This window comes from Mirounga leonina, unplaced genomic scaffold, assembly GCF_011800145.1.
Source record: "Mirounga leonina isolate KUSES-001 unplaced genomic scaffold, KU_Mleo_1.0 Mir_153, whole genome shotgun sequence".
In the NCBI taxonomy this organism is placed as follows: Eukaryota; Metazoa; Chordata; class Mammalia; order Carnivora; family Phocidae; genus Mirounga; species Mirounga leonina.
This window is the reverse complement of record NW_023270387.1, coordinates 15,891,654-15,908,291: the sequence shown is the minus strand read 5'-3', so window position 1 is coordinate 15,908,291 and position 16,638 is coordinate 15,891,654. Positions and strand designations below refer to the sequence as shown.

General features: G+C 57.7%; 1 protein-coding gene across 2 annotated transcripts in view; it reads right to left on the bottom strand.

The window, feature by feature from the left end:
- POU2F3 (POU class 2 homeobox 3) overlaps window positions 1–16,589 on the bottom strand; it is a 100,474-nt gene extending 83,885 nt beyond the window's left edge. Inside the window, exons 1-3 of one of the 2 annotated variants that reach the window (XM_035009142.1) lie at window positions 16,390–16,589; window positions 2,882–3,016; window positions 1,807–1,984 (exon numbers count right to left, since the gene is read on the bottom strand). In XM_035009142.1, coding sequence (XP_034865033.1) covers window positions 1,807–1,984; window positions 2,882–2,899 — 196 coding nt within the window. In that variant the 5' untranslated portion in view covers window positions 2,900–3,016; window positions 16,390–16,589. Of the gene's footprint in view, window positions 1–1,806; window positions 1,988–2,881; window positions 3,017–16,389 lie in introns of both variants that reach the window. The other variant, XM_035009141.1, reaches the window with a different exon arrangement.
- Window positions 16,590–16,638: the final 49 nt, after the last annotated feature.

Below are 16,638 nucleotides of genomic sequence, written 5' to 3'. Positions count from 1 at the left end.
TGGGCGAGTCGGGGGGTGGGGTGGTGTGGGGGCGGGGGGAGGTCGGCATCCCAGGCATAGACACCTTCTAGGGTCTAAGCCTTCAAAGAGTTAAGTAGAATCGCGGGCCATCACATTTTGGTTGCTTGAAAGAGAACACTTCAGGGGAGACTAAGGGGAGGAGGGCAAATCTGGAGAGCCCCCTTCCCTCTGTCCCCAGGGGAGGCACGGGGCTGCGAGCGGGGGCTGCCTTCACGAATTAACCCCTGCCGTGCCACACCCCTGTTCACAGTCTAGCATGATGGGGCCAGAGGCTCCGGGGAAGAAGGGAGAAGGGCAATAAGGCCTCAGTGGGGGAGGGGGTGCTGCCACCCCCTCTGGAGGCTGGGGGAAGCGCGGTGGACCCGGAGCAGCTACGTCGGGGACCACCCCCGGCGCCCCCGCCCCGGCTAGGGCTCCTCGTCCCAGAGACACAGCTGCTTCTGGGGCACATAGAAGTCGAAAGTGTAGCTCTTCTGGCAGCTGCGGATGCCGCACTTGTAGGGGGCTGGCCGGTCGCGGCTGTGGCAGTATTTGAGCAGGCAGGGGTACCAGGCCAGGCTCAGGCCGTAGCGACAGACGCACGGCTTCCCGCCGTCCGCCACCTGCCCGCAGCGCGGTGGCTCCGAGGCCTCGGGCAGCGCCTCAAACACGGAGCTGTCCACACCTGGCGGAGAGGGGCAGGGTCAGCGGCGGGGAGAGAGCGGGAGCCCCCCCCTGCACCCCGCATGGCCTCTCGGGGCCTCCCGTCAACCCCAGCAGCTAAGTCTGGGCCCGGAGGGGTGGAGCGATCTCCCTGAGGTCACGGAGTAAGGACGGAGAGAGAAGGGAACCTGGGCTGTCTGACTTCAAGGCCTCCATGTGGCGCACGCTGCCACCCGCGCTTAGACACCTCGCTGAACTAGAATGCGACGGGATGAGTGGGAAGTCAGGGGCCGCTGCTCAAGGAGGTGGTTGCGAGGAGGGCCAGCACGAACGTGCCGGGATGTCAGCGTGGCCAGGGCACAGGCGGGGGTGCTGGAGGGAGATGGCAGTGACCTGGTCTCTGGCCACGGGAGGGACCGGCCTCGGGGGTGGGGTGGGGATGGTATCAGACTTGCACTGCAGTTGGGGTGCAGCTCACCGGGGAGTGCTGTGTGCGGAGGGCAGGACCACAGCTCTGTTGGCCATTTCGAAATCCAGGGGTGCCCTGGGAGGGGCAGGCACTTGCCTAGTGCTCAGCCGGCTGGGCAGAAGGACCAGGGACCTGGACTGGTAACCGCGCCATCTCCCTGTGCCCTCTCCACGGAGGACCTGAGGACAGTCCTGGGAATGCCAGCAATAAAGCCACATGGGCCGAAAGGCAGGGAGCACACAGAGATGGGGGGCGCTCAGGGATCGTGGGGGAGACATGCTGGCACCAGGGGAGGCACGGAAGAACGGAGAGGCGCTGACTTCCGAGGGGGGCGGCAGACATGGGTGGGTAGGAACGGGTGTCTTTGGGCCCCGCCCGGACCCTGCTACCTGGGCCTCCCTCCATGAGGTCCCACCTGTGTTCTCACTAAGGGAAGGAACGAGGTAGGTGCTGCCCGGGTATCTCCCTCCAGGGGGCCTAGCAAGTCACAGTTCTGTGTGTCCACCCAGAAAGGGTCGCTCCTCTCACTGAAGAGGCACACAGGCACCCCTTCCTCCAGGAAGCCTGCCCTGACCAATCCCAGCCCGGTTGAGGGGTCCCTCCTCTGATCTCCCGTATGTCATGACTCTCTATCACGGGCCCTGCGATGCCGCCGTGCGCGGCACCCCGCTGACCTTGCTCCAGCCAGAACCGGACGTCCTCCTGGCGGGTGTAGATGCTGTCAGCGGCCTCAGCACATACATTGCGGAGATGGGGACTCAGCAGGCCCCCCTGGCTGAAGTTGACGGCGATGTCCATGTGCAAGTGCTCTGGGCCCCGCACCTCCTCCGCCTGCCTCACCGCCCGAGGGTTCTTCTGTGTGGAGAGGAAGAGCCGCTCCCACCTGGCCCCAGAATGTTCTCTGCCCATCCCTCGCCTGATGCCTGAGTGTCAGTCCAGCTGAGGCAGGTCGCCTGGAGCAGGCTGGCAGTCAAGGGCCACTAAGCATCGCCTCTAACTGGTGGAGAAACCAATGCTCAGGGCACAGCCAAACCTTTCTAGCTAGTCGCTGGCTGATGTCTGGGGGCTGATGGGGAATTCTGACAGTGGCTGGGGGTGGTGCTGGGGGCAGCCAGGCAAGCTGTCCCAGGGCAGAGGACCTCTGGGGTCCTAGACTTTCCAACATGCAGGGGGCGGGGTCTCTGGGAAGGACCTAGAGCAGGCCGAGCTGGAGAGTTTAGGGAACTTAGGTGAGGCTGGGGAGAGGCTCAGGGTCCAGGAAGGGACGGGGCACAGGCCAACAGGCTGAAGCATTCTGAATACCGCATGCATTAGCTCATTTAATTCCCAGAAATTCTCATTTCTCAATAAGAAAATAGAGGCTTTGCAGGCGAGGTCGCTCCTGCAACGTCCCCTGGATGAAGAGTGGTGTCGCTGGGGCTGAAGGCAGATCTGACCTCAGAGTCCAAGCCCCCAGCCTCCACCATAAAGGGGGAGGAGCTGAGATTAGGGGACTGGAGGGATCTGGCAGTTGGGGGTCCATGCAGATTATCGATCTGGGGTGTTGGGGTTAGGTTTGGCCTGGGGCAAATCAGGGGGATGGGGAGTACAGGGTGAGGGTAGGGTGCCAGGGATGAGGGCCAGGGTGGGTCAGGTGTTGGGTGGGAGACTGAGGTTGGGGTAGGGTCCAGGCTTGGAGCCAGACTGGCTGCAGGGCTGGGGGCTCTGGGGCAAGAGCTGGGCCAGGGCAGGCCTGAGGCAAGCACTCACCTGTCGAAGCTTGGCCATGGCCTCACTGGGGATGATCTCATTGTGGTGCAGCCGGGTGACAAAGCAGAGCGCCTGGAACTGACTCTGCCCCTTCTCCAGTTCCCCCAGGATCAAGGCTCGGAAGATCTTCACATCCTGATGGGAAAGGGCAGGAGGATGGGGACAAGCTGGAGTGGGTGGGGCCCCCCTCCCAGCCCACCCAGGGCTCTGCTCAGGCCTCGGACAGGACGCAGGCCTGGACCCTGCCCTGCAATGGACATTTCCCTCCCGCTGGTCTAACAATTTTTATCTTTTCCATTTAAACCCATGACTTAAAAGAAAGCACACACCCCAGATGTTCCAAAACCTCCTGGAAAATTCACGTAGTGAACCACTAAAAAGCTTTTCAAAACAGAGCTGTTTATAAGTATAGAACTTCGCCTTAAAAGAAACAGCACTTTTTTGGGGTGCCTGGTTCATTCACAGCTGATGCGGCCCCTTGGTGGCACCACCCCTGTGGCACCCAGATCAGGGCGGGTCACAGGCGCTATAAACTACCTGACCAGGGCCTAATAGGGGAAGGGCTGAACTTCTTACAAGGATAGATTCCAGAGTTTCTCTCACAGACATTCTTATTTGGGAGGCCCAGAAATTGGTGCTCCTCAAAAATGCCTCAGTACTTCCGATCCGCCAGACTCCAGAGGGCACAGGACAGGGCTCAGGGCAGACGCAGCTCAGGCTGGCTACAGCTGTTGCCAACTTCTGGCCTGAGGGAGCTGGGATGGCTCACCTTTCTCCTCCCCTCCCCACTTCCCCTTTCCCCACCGGCTTACTAATGGCATTACCAGCAGGCCAATGGCTCCTTTCTGTTACTCACTCATTGCATGAATGGGGAAGACTGGAGGGGAGCAGAGGAAGAAGGGAGAGGGGGCCGCAGGGCAGGATGGGATCCCCCTCCCAATCTGGCTGCTGGAACCCTGTGCTCTGACCCACCTGCACTCAAGGTAACCCCTGCTCTCACCCAACTCTGTGCCTTGGCTAACTGCTCCCAGTGAGAAATCAGCAGGTCCCGGTCAAAAGGGGTCTAAATCTGCCAAGACCCCCTGGCCAGGGAGGCACCCTGGCCACAATGACCATGCCCCTCTAGAAACCCAACGGCCCTGCCCTGGCACTGAGCAGAGACAGCCCTGCGTAGCTATTCATCTTCCAATGTGTATGCCCTGGCTTCGCCCACTAAGAGCCCGCATTCACGAAGGGCTTACTGAGCACGTGCTAGAGTACAAGTGCTCTGAAACAGGGGCTGAGGGCCTGCAAGGCAGTGAGGGGCAGCTGCACCCCAACTCTGCAACGTATAACCAAGCCCCAGACATATCTTCCAGCTTCTGTAAGCCTCACTTGTAAGACAGGGACACTGGGCCATTTATCCAGACCCCGACTCAATGCTCAGCAGGTGCTCGCTGTGGTGTATCTCCTCCCCTGCACTGGTGAAGTCCCTTGCCTCTACAAGGACTTTTCTCTTGCTTCCTTCTACTATAAATGATCTCTAGGACAAGGAGGTGTGGGCATGTATGGGAAGATTTCCCATCTAATAGTGCAGAAATGGAAACCAAGGCCCAGCTGGTGAGGATGGCCCCATGAGGGTTTTGTTGATGCCAGACTCATGGGGAAGGTGAATCAGAGCTCGGGTGAACCCCAGCTTCCTCTCAACAGGAAATCCGTTCTTGGGCCATGAGGCTGGCATCTCCTCGCCCTGCCAGCCTGGGCCACCCGATCTTCCATTCGCTCGGGTCGGCTGAGGAGACACTGGAGGCTAGTCCACTAGTGTATTTTCCACTCGGGGCTCACTTCCTGCCACGTGAGACCTGATACCAGACATCCCCTCTGAGGGCTTGAGTCAGCCGGGTGTCCCTGGCAGGACCCCGGGGCAGGAGCCAATGTCTACTTCCCGGGGATTTTCAGCAATGACTCTTCAAAAAAGAACCTTATCTAGAATAGTCACAGCGTCTTCTCCAAAACCACAGCTACGTGCCATACCCTGCGGTCTCTTTGCTCAGAGATATCACCTGCCCACTGTTAAGAGAAAGCTTTTGAACTCTTGGACCAGACCGGAGGATTAAAAACAAAACAAAACAAAACAAAAAACACCTGTTCTGAGTCTTTCCCTGACTCTATTATATTAAACAACAATGTTGGCGACAACAGCAAAATGATACCAAAATGGGAATCTGATGGGGGCGAAGAGAGGGACTGAGGATTTCTCATTGAGAGAGAAGATTGACTTGTGGAGGGCAAAGATTTATTGAAGTTTATAACTGGAAGGGACAAGTCATTGTTATTATGAGTCAAAAAGGATGTATTGTCCTGTTTAAAATCTTTACAACAATAGGAGGTAGGGAGGATGATTATTACTTAGTTGGGAATGGGTTACTTGCTCAAGGTCATGGGACTAGGAGGAAATGTGGCTGGAATTTTAACCCCGGGCAGTCTGACTCCAAAGCCTGCGCTCTCTCAACCACAAGGCCCCCACTGCCTCCCAGATGTCCTTGATGCCTAGCTCAAGCAACCGAGAGGCAGGGTGGGCCGCCTTTGGCCACACAGCTGGCAAGTGGCAGGGCCAGGAACAGAATTCAGTTCCCTCTTCCAGCCATGCCTAGAAGTCCTGTGCAGACCTGCCCTGCGACTGTGGCAGCTGACATTCACAGTTCTGGGTGACTAACAAGAACAAGCGTCTGACACAGATAGGAGGGTGACATGGGGCCGGGCCACCCTCCTACTCCACCTGCCTGCCTACCTCCCCAGAACCTCTGCGGACCCCTCATTCTCCAGTCTTCCTGGTCCTGTTTCTCTAGAAAAACCACCTTCCACTTGCTGACCCCTGAAAGGGAGTGGGCACCCCTAGCTTCTGGATGAACTTGGCTCCATCATCCTGACCAGGGTCCCTCCTACCTTCTACCCTCTACACCTCCAACTGCCAAGGTGCCAGGGGCCCCTTTCCATCCAGCACAAAGGGCAGGGGGAGAGGTCTCCCTGCTTCGGCAAACATCTGGCCCGATGCTAGGCCCAGGCCAAAAGGAAGCCTGGCTCCCAAGCTTCCTCCTCGCCCAAGAGTGCCCTGGGATGAGTCACCTGGATGTGGCCTAATGCCCAAGGCAGATGGCACAGCTGGAGATGTCAGGGTGCTGGAGGCAGGTTTCTCAGGTCCAGGACTCAGGCTAGGACGCCCGAGATGGAAGTTTCTATAAGGCTCCTGCTCGCATGAGCTCCCGGGAACCTCCAGCCCACCGGGAGTGGGCCACCAGGAAGACGCGGAGCATCGGATACCAGGGTGGCCACCTGAGTGTCAGGGTGTGGCGCATGCGCCATGGAGATCGTGAGCAGTGGCTGAAGTCCTCTGTGGTTTTAAGTCAGGAGTAGGTAGGTTGCCGGACAGCACAGTGATTACAAGCTCGGGCTCTGGCGTCCGCACCACCCATGTTCAATGCTGGCTTTGCTGGTATTAGCCATGTAACCTCGGGGGAACTCACTTCCCTGTACTTAGTTTCCACATCTGTTAAACGAGTTAAACTCACAATACCTACACCTCTGGGGATTATTGTAAGGAAAAAAGTCAGTGAAAGGTCTCAGAACAGAGTGGGCTGAGCCCTTTGTCTATTACTGTTGCAATCGCTGGCCTTGCTCCAACTGTGATCTACTGCAGACCTGTAGAAGCAGGAGCAAAGACTGTTCTCCTCAAGATGCACCTGAGGCCCAGAGAGGTCAGGGGACTCCTCTGGGGCTTGTAGGGAATCAGCAAATCCATGGGAGAGCACTGATTAGCATTACCCGGGGCAGAGCCTTCACAGGCACCAGGCTGGGTGGGAAAATGGCCAAGCCCAAGACCGAGGCCCCTGTCTTCAAGGGGCTTCATGGAGATGCTGCCCCTCCTACAACAGTCAGTGCACCACGTAAGGCCTGGGGTGGAGGTTTATGGGGGACAAGTGCTATGGGGCAAAGGATGGATGAAGGGGCATTTGTTGTCCCCTTAAGGATGGGACTGGGAGGCGGGGAAGGAGGGAAGACTTCTCCAGAGTGAGGGACATTTCAGGGGTCCCTGATAGTCAAAGGATAGGGGGTACTTTCTAGCAAAGAGAGTGAACTGAATTTACAGAAGACAGGGAAATGTGAGGCTCTCATAACATCCCCACCCAATCTGTCCCTCCATGTTGTCACTGATCTGCCTAATGCCATTCAGAAAATCCTTTTGCCCTCGCCCTAAAGTGTACCCTCCCAAGGCTGGCATCCACTTCCACTGGCAGCCCCTCTTGCACTCCCTGAGCACTGAACTAAAGAGCTGGCAATTCCCAGAATGAGCAGTTCCCAGCCTTGTGCCTGTCCCTGAGCTGATTCCTCTGCTGGACATGCCCTCTCTCCCTATGCCTACCATCTCTCAGGGCTCGGTTCACATGCATCCCCTCCTCTGGCCTGTCCTCCCAATGTTGCCCTCACCAACCCATCAGCAGACTCAGTCGGCCCCAGCTCCTAACCTCTACAGCACGAATCCCACTGTGTAACCACCTCTTGCCTTACCTTCCAGACTCAGCTCCGTGAGGCTGGGAAAGTAAGGATCTTATTTTTTTTTTTTAAGATTTTATTTATTTATTTATTTGTCAGAGAGAGAGCACAAGCAGGGGTAGCGGCAGGCAGAGGGAGAAGCAGGCTCCCTGCTGAGGAAGAAGCCCGATACGGGACTCGATCCCAGGACCCTGGGATCATGACCTGAGCCGAAGGCAGATGCTTAACAGACTGAGCCACCCAGGCATCCTCTGGGAAAGTATCTTATTTGCAGTGACTCCCCACCCCCTAGAACACAGCAGGTGCTCAACAAGTGCCTGGTAAGGAGCACACAAACAAGAGCATGGAAGCATCCTGAGCAAACCACCTGGGACGGGGTGGGGCAAGGGAGGGCAGAGTGATCAAAGGAAGAGGCTGGTACGAGGGGCAGAGCAGCGGGCCTGAGTCCAGCCAGGGAGTCTGAGCTTCAGCTAGCAGATTCCCCGAAGTCACTGGACTCCCGTGGGTCCCGTGGGTGGGTTCTGAGCTGGATCCGAAACATGAGTTGTGCTGGTCCAGTGTGCACCTGATTTAAATGCCTTCATAGAGGACCCCATCCTCATGTGGCATCTTCTGCCCCGGCAACAAGTCATCCAGGCCCCGCCTGAGATCTGTTCCTGGTTCAAGGGCAGAGACTAGACCCGACTTAGGCAGTAACCTCAGGGTCTGGCCCAGAGCCGGAACTCAACACTCAGTAGCTGAGTGAATGCCCGCCTGCATGTGCGCTCTGGGGCCTCTATCGGCTGCCTCGCCTCCAGCAAGAAGACTGGTAGTTCTACCACTGCTATTTTGGCTTTCAGCAGGTTCAGGGGATCATTTAGTTCATGACCCAGTGAGGTTCCGGCTGGGGAAGTGACCTTCACAAGTCAGGCGGCTGCAGAGCCAGGATCAGCAGCCCGGACCTCCTGACTCACAGTCCACGGATCCTTATGCTCCTCCGGGCCCCCCCTCCCACCCCCGTCAGCCCCTGTCCAGATATCTTCCTTCTCTGTGTTCACCCCCTGCCAGGCTGCACTTCTGAGATCCACTGCATCTCAGGGAGAGAAGTCTGTGCTGGCCCAGGCAGGCTGGGGCTCGGGGTGAACACCTAGGAGGACAGCGGACAGGTGCCTTGGGACAAGCAGGGGCCCAGCCCTCTGCCCTGGACCGACAGACATCTTGTGCCAGGCCCAGGTGCAGCCTGCCTGGCCAGAGGCCCCAGGGGAAGCTTACTGCTCGGAGGGGGAGCCACGCTGCACAGAGCCCCTGGAGTTCAGCGGGGATGACCGTGGAGCCGGCACCCTGCCCTCCGCTGCCCACTTCCAGCCTCGCAGAAGATGCGGGCCACCGCTGGGGTTTTATGTTACAGCCCACCGCAATCCTAACTGCTCACCTGCTTTCCCCCATTCACAGGCCACATGTCTATCATCTTCCTGGCGCGCTTGCTGCTTCCCGAACAATCTCTTTCACACACGGCTGCTCCCGTCTCTCCCCGGCCCCCACGGTTGCTCACGGAGCATGCTGCCTCCCTCGGTGTCCCCCGTGGAGCCTCCATGTCACCCCTTTCTCCAAGCTTCACCCACTCCCTCATACACCCTCTCAGCCACGTCGAACAAGGTCCTCACACTGCTGTCCCACTCAGCCCCCTCCTCCCGAGAGCCCGCCTGCTCTCTCAGCCCAGCCCTCCAGCATGGGGTGCCCAAAACTAAGGGGGCTGGGGTGGGGAGCCACCCCGTCCCTCACTGCCCTCTGGGACACCCAGGCGGGGGGCCTTCTCTAGGGTTCTCGCCGAGCACCACATCCCCCACTGCTCCCTGCTCCTGGACAGCCGGCACTGTCCCTGGGAATGTGCCCTGCCATCTTTGTCCCCTTCCTCTCCCAGCAAAAAGCACATGATTCTGAGGCCCGGGCCAAGCCAATCTAAATATTTATCCCTCTGCTCCTGGCTGGAGCTGCTTCATGGCTAGAGAAGGGGCCAGTTTCGTGGGGCTGTGGCCATGAAGAGAGGCAGCCAGGAACCAGCACTCTCCTAACCCCATGCTGGCGGCCCGGTGGCAGACACGGGAGCACCTTGGCGACTCTGCCCAGTCCCCCTGAGCAGGAACAGGGGTGAACGGAGTCAACCCAAAGCCAGGCCAAGCCCATTCCCAGACTGGTGCCCTGGGACTTAGGCTGGCCCCATTAGGGGCGCCTGTATACCCTCAGGGCTAGTCCTGGGACAAAAGCTTCTTGTTATGGGGGTATTAGCGCAGCCACCAGCCATGAGCAGCGGCCCCCTGAGCCCCCAGTTCTCTGTCAGCCAAATTGCAAAGGTCACTACTGTTCTAACTGCCCCAGGGAACAATGTGAGGCTTTATGTGGATCAACTGCGCCCCACTGTCCCGCTGACTCAGGGCTCCTAGGATGGGCTCCCGACTTCTCTCTCACCCAGATCCCCAGCCCCAACGCCTCCCTTGCTTCCTGCCCTTTATTGGAATGCGCAAGTGGATGCTGCTTAAACACTTGCCAACCTAAGGGATGGAAGCTCCTAATGATGCTCTGGCCCCTAGAGCGGAAATAAAGGTGCCAGAAGGATGTGCTTCCCGGCGAGGAAGGAGAGCTGGGGCGGGGGGGGGGGGGGCTGCCTGGGCCCTGGCTGGCACCGCTACTTGACTCCTCACGTGCCTCCGCTGGCCTCCGCTTGGCGACAGCCTCTTAGAATTCACCGCTCACCAGCCTGTGAGCATCATGCTATTGTCTCCATCCTGCCTGTGCCGCGTCTGAGCCTGGGGCACAGAGAGGGTGAGCGGCCTGTCCAGGCGCACGGCTGGTAAAGGGCAGACAAACGTACACAGTGAGTACTCAGGGGTCTCTGTGAGATCTCTTACAAACCGCCCCCGCACCCCCACCTCTCCAGAGGAAGAGTCTCCGGCACAAAGCTCCCAAGGGGTCAATACTCACATCCACTGGGGGTTATGGGCTCGGGGGGAAGGAGTCCAGCCCAAGTCTATACAGAGGATTCTGCATTAAGGTTTTCTGTCAAACTCCTTGCCTTTCCTCTCCTCTATTCCGGTTTCTTCAGTCTTCTGGAAGGAGCCTTCTTATGGTACGGCCCGCACAATCATGATACAGTGGAAGGATACCTGGATCCGAATCCTGGATCATTAGCTACTTGATCTTGTCAGAGTTACTTTGTAGCTCTGAGCCTCAGTTTGCATATCTGCAAAACGGGGGCAACACCTGCCTCACGATGCAGCGGGGAGAATTGGATGAGGCTGTGCATCAAAGCAACCAACAGCATGTGACTTGAGTGACCTCTCAGTGCATGAGATCCGGGGATGTGCATTTCCCATCACAAGGCTGCACCCTGTCTTCCTGGGAACAGGAGTCTGTCCTGAGTTTTTCTACAACCATTACCGCCCCTGCTTCTCTGTAGCGTGGGCAGCCTGGTAGGGAAGAACCCCAGTCTGCCTCTCCCCATCTTACTTCTAGTAGCCACTCCTCTCTTGGTCCAAGGGGCAGTCTTCATTGCCTGATCCAGGATCTTTGGCTAGGACTCCCCCTGGACATTGGCATTGAAGGGTGGGAGATGCTTGCCAAACTCCAGGGAGCACATCTGCATCTTCAGGCAGGCCCAATGATCCCTGATCCATGGAGGAATTCCTCAGACATGGCAGAAGGACTGCTGTTAGATCCAAGGGCCCCACGGACATGAGCCAGGTCTTTCCATCTGGTGACTTCTCATAAACTCCTATGAGGAAATGCTCCGGACTCCAGAAATGTCTGGGCCTCTCCTGAAAACATCTCTGTTGCCCTCTGTTCCCCAAGAAGACAACCCATCCATCACACGCCTGTGTTCCAAACTGCTACATTTCAGGGACCTCACAGAGACAGGGGAGGGGGAGACTGGTGTCTAAAAGCTTCTCCTGTCTGACCTCTGTGTGATGTGACAATCCTGTTATAATAAACAGCCTCCGGCACCCGGCGAGGTCATTTGCACATTCCACATCTTCCAGACGGCTTCCCACGCTGCTCCCCCACCCCAACGAGGAGCCCCCAAGGCAGGGACTCTGGCGCTCTCTCGACTGTTCCTTCCTCTGACTCCCACTCACCCACTGGTGCTCAGGCCAGGGCATGGAGGGCTCACGTTTCCACTCCTTCTGGGTCCTTCAGAGTGACCTTGGGCTGACCCACACCACCATATGGCTCCCCTTATCTTGGCTCCAGCTCACAGCCCCTCAGGATCCCTCCCGCCGCACTTCTGGAGTCTGTGGTTCCTTCCTCCCACCACCCCCATTGTACCCACCACCCCGAAACAGTTGCACATGACTTTCCCCTATCTTTCAGCCCCACCCTAGCCATCCGGTCAGCACCAAACCACGACGCCTGGAACATGACTCATCCCCTCCTCCAGCTTTTGGATATTCAGACTCGGGGTAAAGGGGAAAGAGAACTTGGACAGGGACACGAGCTTGGGGTGGGGGGGACCAAGAGGGTTGATGGACAAAAAGCCAGCTTAGAGCCTGGGGGCTGGTGATGTGCCTGGTGTTAGATATGCCCAGTGAGTATGCACATACGGGTATAATTACACACACAGGGTCCGGATTATAAAGGAGACTATTGCCTGTTGGGTGTGTATTATGAATTACAGTGTGTGTACTGAGGGCATGTGGAATTAGGCCTAACGCCGATCCACGGCTTCAAACACATTAGGGTTATTGTGCGTAGAATGACAGGTTGCAAAGAGGTGAGTGAGTGTGGGCTCTACCTTCATTTAACAGCCTAACCTGGGCCCTCCTCCAAGTCCCCTCCCTGGAGCAGCCACGCCAGTGGTCCCCAAACTCACTGCCCACTGGAATCCCCGGGGCCTCTTTAAAATCCCCGTTGCCCTCAGAGATCAGATTTCATTGCTGTGGAGGGAAGCCCAGGCATTGGGAGTTTCCAGAGCAATCCAGGTGATTCTAATGGGCATCAAAGTTTGGGAGCCCCTGAGCCATGGCACTTCTTTTTGAAAACTCAGCTCCGTCTGCCTGATGGTCAGCAGCCTTGGGACAGGGCACGCAGTGACACATGACGGCGACTGATAGCTCCAAGCTACTTGCGGAGTTTATAATCCTTGCCTGGGCTCCGGGCTATGTGTCCTACAGCGAGCCGATTACTCTCAATACTCTTAATGCCTCGGGGCGCCTGGGTGGCTCAGTTGGTTAAGCGACTGCCTTCGGCTCAGGTCATGATCCTGGAGTCCCGGGATCGAGTCCCACATCGGGCTCCCTGCTCAGCAGGGGGTCTGCTTCTCCCTCTGCCCTCTTCCCTCTCGTGCTCTCTGTCTCTCATTCTCTATCAAATAAATAAATAAAATCTTTAAAAAAAAAAAATACTTTTAATGCCTCACCGCCTACAGGTCCAGCGTGGCCATGTGGGGAGAGCCAGACGGTGCTAGAACCCTGCCTCTTGAAGGAGGTGAACAGAGAGAGGGGGGCTGGGGGGTGCGGCTGGGATGGGCCAGACCTGGGGCTGGGATGCGTCCAGCCCAGGGGCACTCCCCACAGCCCTGTGTATTTGGCAGGACAGGAACGACGGTTCTGGGCTCGGAGGGGCTGGCCAGCAATTGAGGAGTGTGACAGTTAATTTTATGCGTCAACTTGACTGCATGAATGGATGTCCAGATGGCTGGTAAAACATTACTGCTGGGTGTACCTGTGAGGGTGTTTCCAGAAGAGATGAACATTTCAATTGGCAGAACGAGTAAAAAAGATGGCCCTCCTCAGTGTGAGGGGCATAATCCCGTCTGGTGAGGGTGTGGACAAAACAGAAAGCAGAGGAAGGGCAAGCGTGCTGTCGGCCTGAGCTGGGACGTCCACGTTCTGCCCTCAGACACTGGTGCACCTGGTTCTCAGGCCTTCAGACTCAGACTGGAACCAAGCCGCCAGCTTCCCTGGGCCTCCAGCCGGCAAACGGCAGATCGCAGGACTTCTGAGCCTCCAAAATCATGTGAGCCAATCTCTTGCCATGAATTTCTCTCTATATCTCTTGCTCTATGTCCTATTGTTTCTGTTTCTCTGGAGAGCTCCAATACATGGTGCCTCAAGGAAAAGGTTATGATGAGGGGCTCAAGGCACCCTGAGCACCTTGAGTCAGTGCTGACTTTGTGTGTGGCTCTGGGTCCATCCTTCAACCTCTCTGAGTCCAAGCTCAGCAGGGAGAAGCCACTATGTGGGCAACGATTAGGAAAGTTAGCGGCCTTCTATTTCGCAAGCACTTAGCACAGCAACAAACGCCTAGTGGGTATTTCAGACGTATTACCTGATTAGTTCTCTTGAAAGCCATGGCTTGGTACCATCATCGCCCCCATTTTACAGATGAAGAAATGAAGGCCTGCGGAGATCAAGTACCTTGACCAGGTTAAACCAGGTCTGTTCACTTCAGCCTGGACTGTCTCCCAGAGGTGGGAAAAGGGCAATGGTCACTATTCCTAAGTAGACTTGGGATTTTTGCCGAAGCACCCCAAATGTGTTTGGTACACAAAAGAAACACAATACCCAAGATTTCTTGGAAACAGGAAAAATCGTTCCTTCTGGATAGAACCTTGTGCAAATCTGCCAAAGACCGTGGGGCACGAGGAAGCCTTGGGAACTAAGTGAGCCACAGGAGAGGTGAGCACCCCAGAAGGATCTGCATATAAAAGCTGCTCTGGCCAGTGTAGACAGTGGCCTGGGGCAGGGGTGAAGGCTATTCTGCTCCGCCACAGGCCAGGTGAGCAACCCGGAGCTGGGGAGACTGCAAAGAGCTGCTTCCCTTTCTGCACCTTCCACCCCCGATTCCTGCCCTTGCTGGTGAAATCGGAGATGCCAGGGAGGGTGTGAAATGCCAGCTTCTGGGGCAGAGGCTAACATGAAAAGCAGACTTTGGAAACCTGGGTGGAGGTTTGAACCACTGCAGGGATTAAAATGGAGCTCTGGCAATCCGCTCCAAATGGATTCTCTAACTGGGCCGTCTACCCCCCAACAATACTCTCAGCTCCAGGCCCCAGTCCTCCACCCCACTGCCACAGGGGCTCTCCCCTCTCCTTGCCTGCAGGGTAGAGCAATAAAATCGTTCATGCTGCAGCCAGGGGTTATAAAAGCTCAGCCCTACCCATTGTGCCCTAGCCACAGCCTAGGAGAGGTCCCAGGAATGGGGAAGCCTCTCTCCAGGGTTCCAGATGCCATAGAACAATGGGCAGGGGGCAGGAAATTATGAGACTCTCCGCTGGGCCAGAGGCTCACTCTCACGGACAAAGGGCTTCGATGGAGGGTTCAAGGGGAAGATTAGACCACTGCCTCTTGAGGGGTCCAGCGACTGTTGGGATTTCCCAGGAGAAGAACACACGTGACAAAGTTCGCCTGGCGTATGGGCGTGGGGAGGCAGGAGGTGTTCTGGCCCTGTCAGCTTCCCTCTCTCCACACTCAAAGCTGCCCTTCCAGGCCCCTGCCTGAATGGGAGAACCTAGCTTGTGCCTGCCCAGTAAGGACGGGCTAGAAAGTCTTCCCACCTGTGACCACCCCCCACACTCCCACGGCCCACCTATGTCCCATGTCGGTGATAACTCAGTAGTTTGGGGACAGATCAGCAGTCAAGCCCTATCTCCACTGTCCACTGGATCCCCCCACGCCCCCACCCTGGCCCATGCTCTCTATGGCAGTTTTGCTGGGTCCCTAGCTGACTCCCCAAAGTCTGCCCCCTCTCCTCTCAAGCTCGCATTCTCTAAGGGGGAGGAGGGAGAGGTGGCTTGGGCCAGCCTCTACAGCCCTGAGCTTCTCCAGCTGTCCAGTTATCTAACTGTCCCCGCCTCTCCAGTCCCCCAGAGACAGGGCCTCTTTTTTAGCAGAAAAGGGGCTGGGTGTGTGTGTGTGTAGATCCCTTTGAGTACCTACACCTCACCCACCCTCTTTCCTTCCAGAATTTCTGCTGTGTGTGTGTGTGTGTGTGTGTGTATAGATCAGGAGACTCCCTTTGAGTGTACCCACCACCCACCCTTTTTCCTTCCAGATTTCCTGCTGCTGGGTCACTGTTAGTCCCTCGCTAGCCTTCCAGGCCCATTTGCTGATAACGCCCCAGTTCCTCCACTGCCTCCCCCGTCCCCAGCAACCTTGGGGGCCAGGTCCACCTTCCAGTCCTTCCACAAGGTTCCCTCTGGTTCCTTACACACACCCTGAGTAGAGGCTGGTTTCTGTCCCCCTTCCTGCAATCTGGGCCAAACCACGGAGGTTGGCCAGCTGTCCTGCCAGGCAGGGTAAGGAGTGGCAGCTCTCGAGAGAGTGGGGACCTCATGTGGGGCCTCTCCCCAGGTCCTCCTTCTGCAAGCTTTCCAGCCTTCCAGACCAAAGAGGAGAGGTAGCTTCTCCTTGGCTCCGGAGGGACAGGGGACAATCAGCTCTTACCCCACACCCTGCCCCACCCCACCCCCCATGTCTCCACTCTAGGAAAGTGCAACAGGAGAGTTGGTTTATAGACTCCAAAATGTCAGGGCTGAGAGGCCTGGAGCCACCGCACTGACCTGTACAGAGGTGAAAAAGGAAGCCCAGAGAAGGAACGGGACTTCCCAAGATCACAGGGCAAGAACCCAGGATCTCTGATTGCTAGCCCAGGACTTTCTCCTCTAGAGCACAGGGAAATTACCCCAAGAAGGGAGTCAGCACCTGGAGGGCCCTGGGAGATCTGGAAGAGAAGTGGGCAAAGGGCTGGTCGGGGAGTGGGAGTGAGAAGGGGCCTGAGGACCCCCCCCCCCAGCAAAGGGGTGAAAGGCTGGAGGGGGCGGCGGCAGAACTCCCCGGGGCAGAATGAAAGGGCCGCGCGCTGGGGAGCCTGCACGGGGGTGTAGAGAAGAGCCCGACGACGTGACCCTGGCTAAGCCCGTGCCCCTCCCGGCGGCCCGCCTTCCACCTGCAGGCCTCAGTGCGCTCGGGCTCCCAGGTCCCGCCGGGCGAGCGAGGGTGCCTCACCTTCTTGAAGTCGGCGGTGAAGGAGACGAGGGTGCCGTCGGGCTTGCGCAGCTCGAGGCTGATGCTGTCGGCGTCGCTGTCCGCCTGCAGGCTCTCCTCGGTGACCTGGCCGTCGGGCAGCCGCACGCGGACCCGCAGCTCGGCCGGCGCGCCCGGCCCCGCGCCCGCGCCGCGCGGCGCCCCCAGCAGCAGCACGAGCAGCAGCAGCGCGGGGGGCGCCGTCGGGAGCCCGCGGCGGCCGGGCGGGCG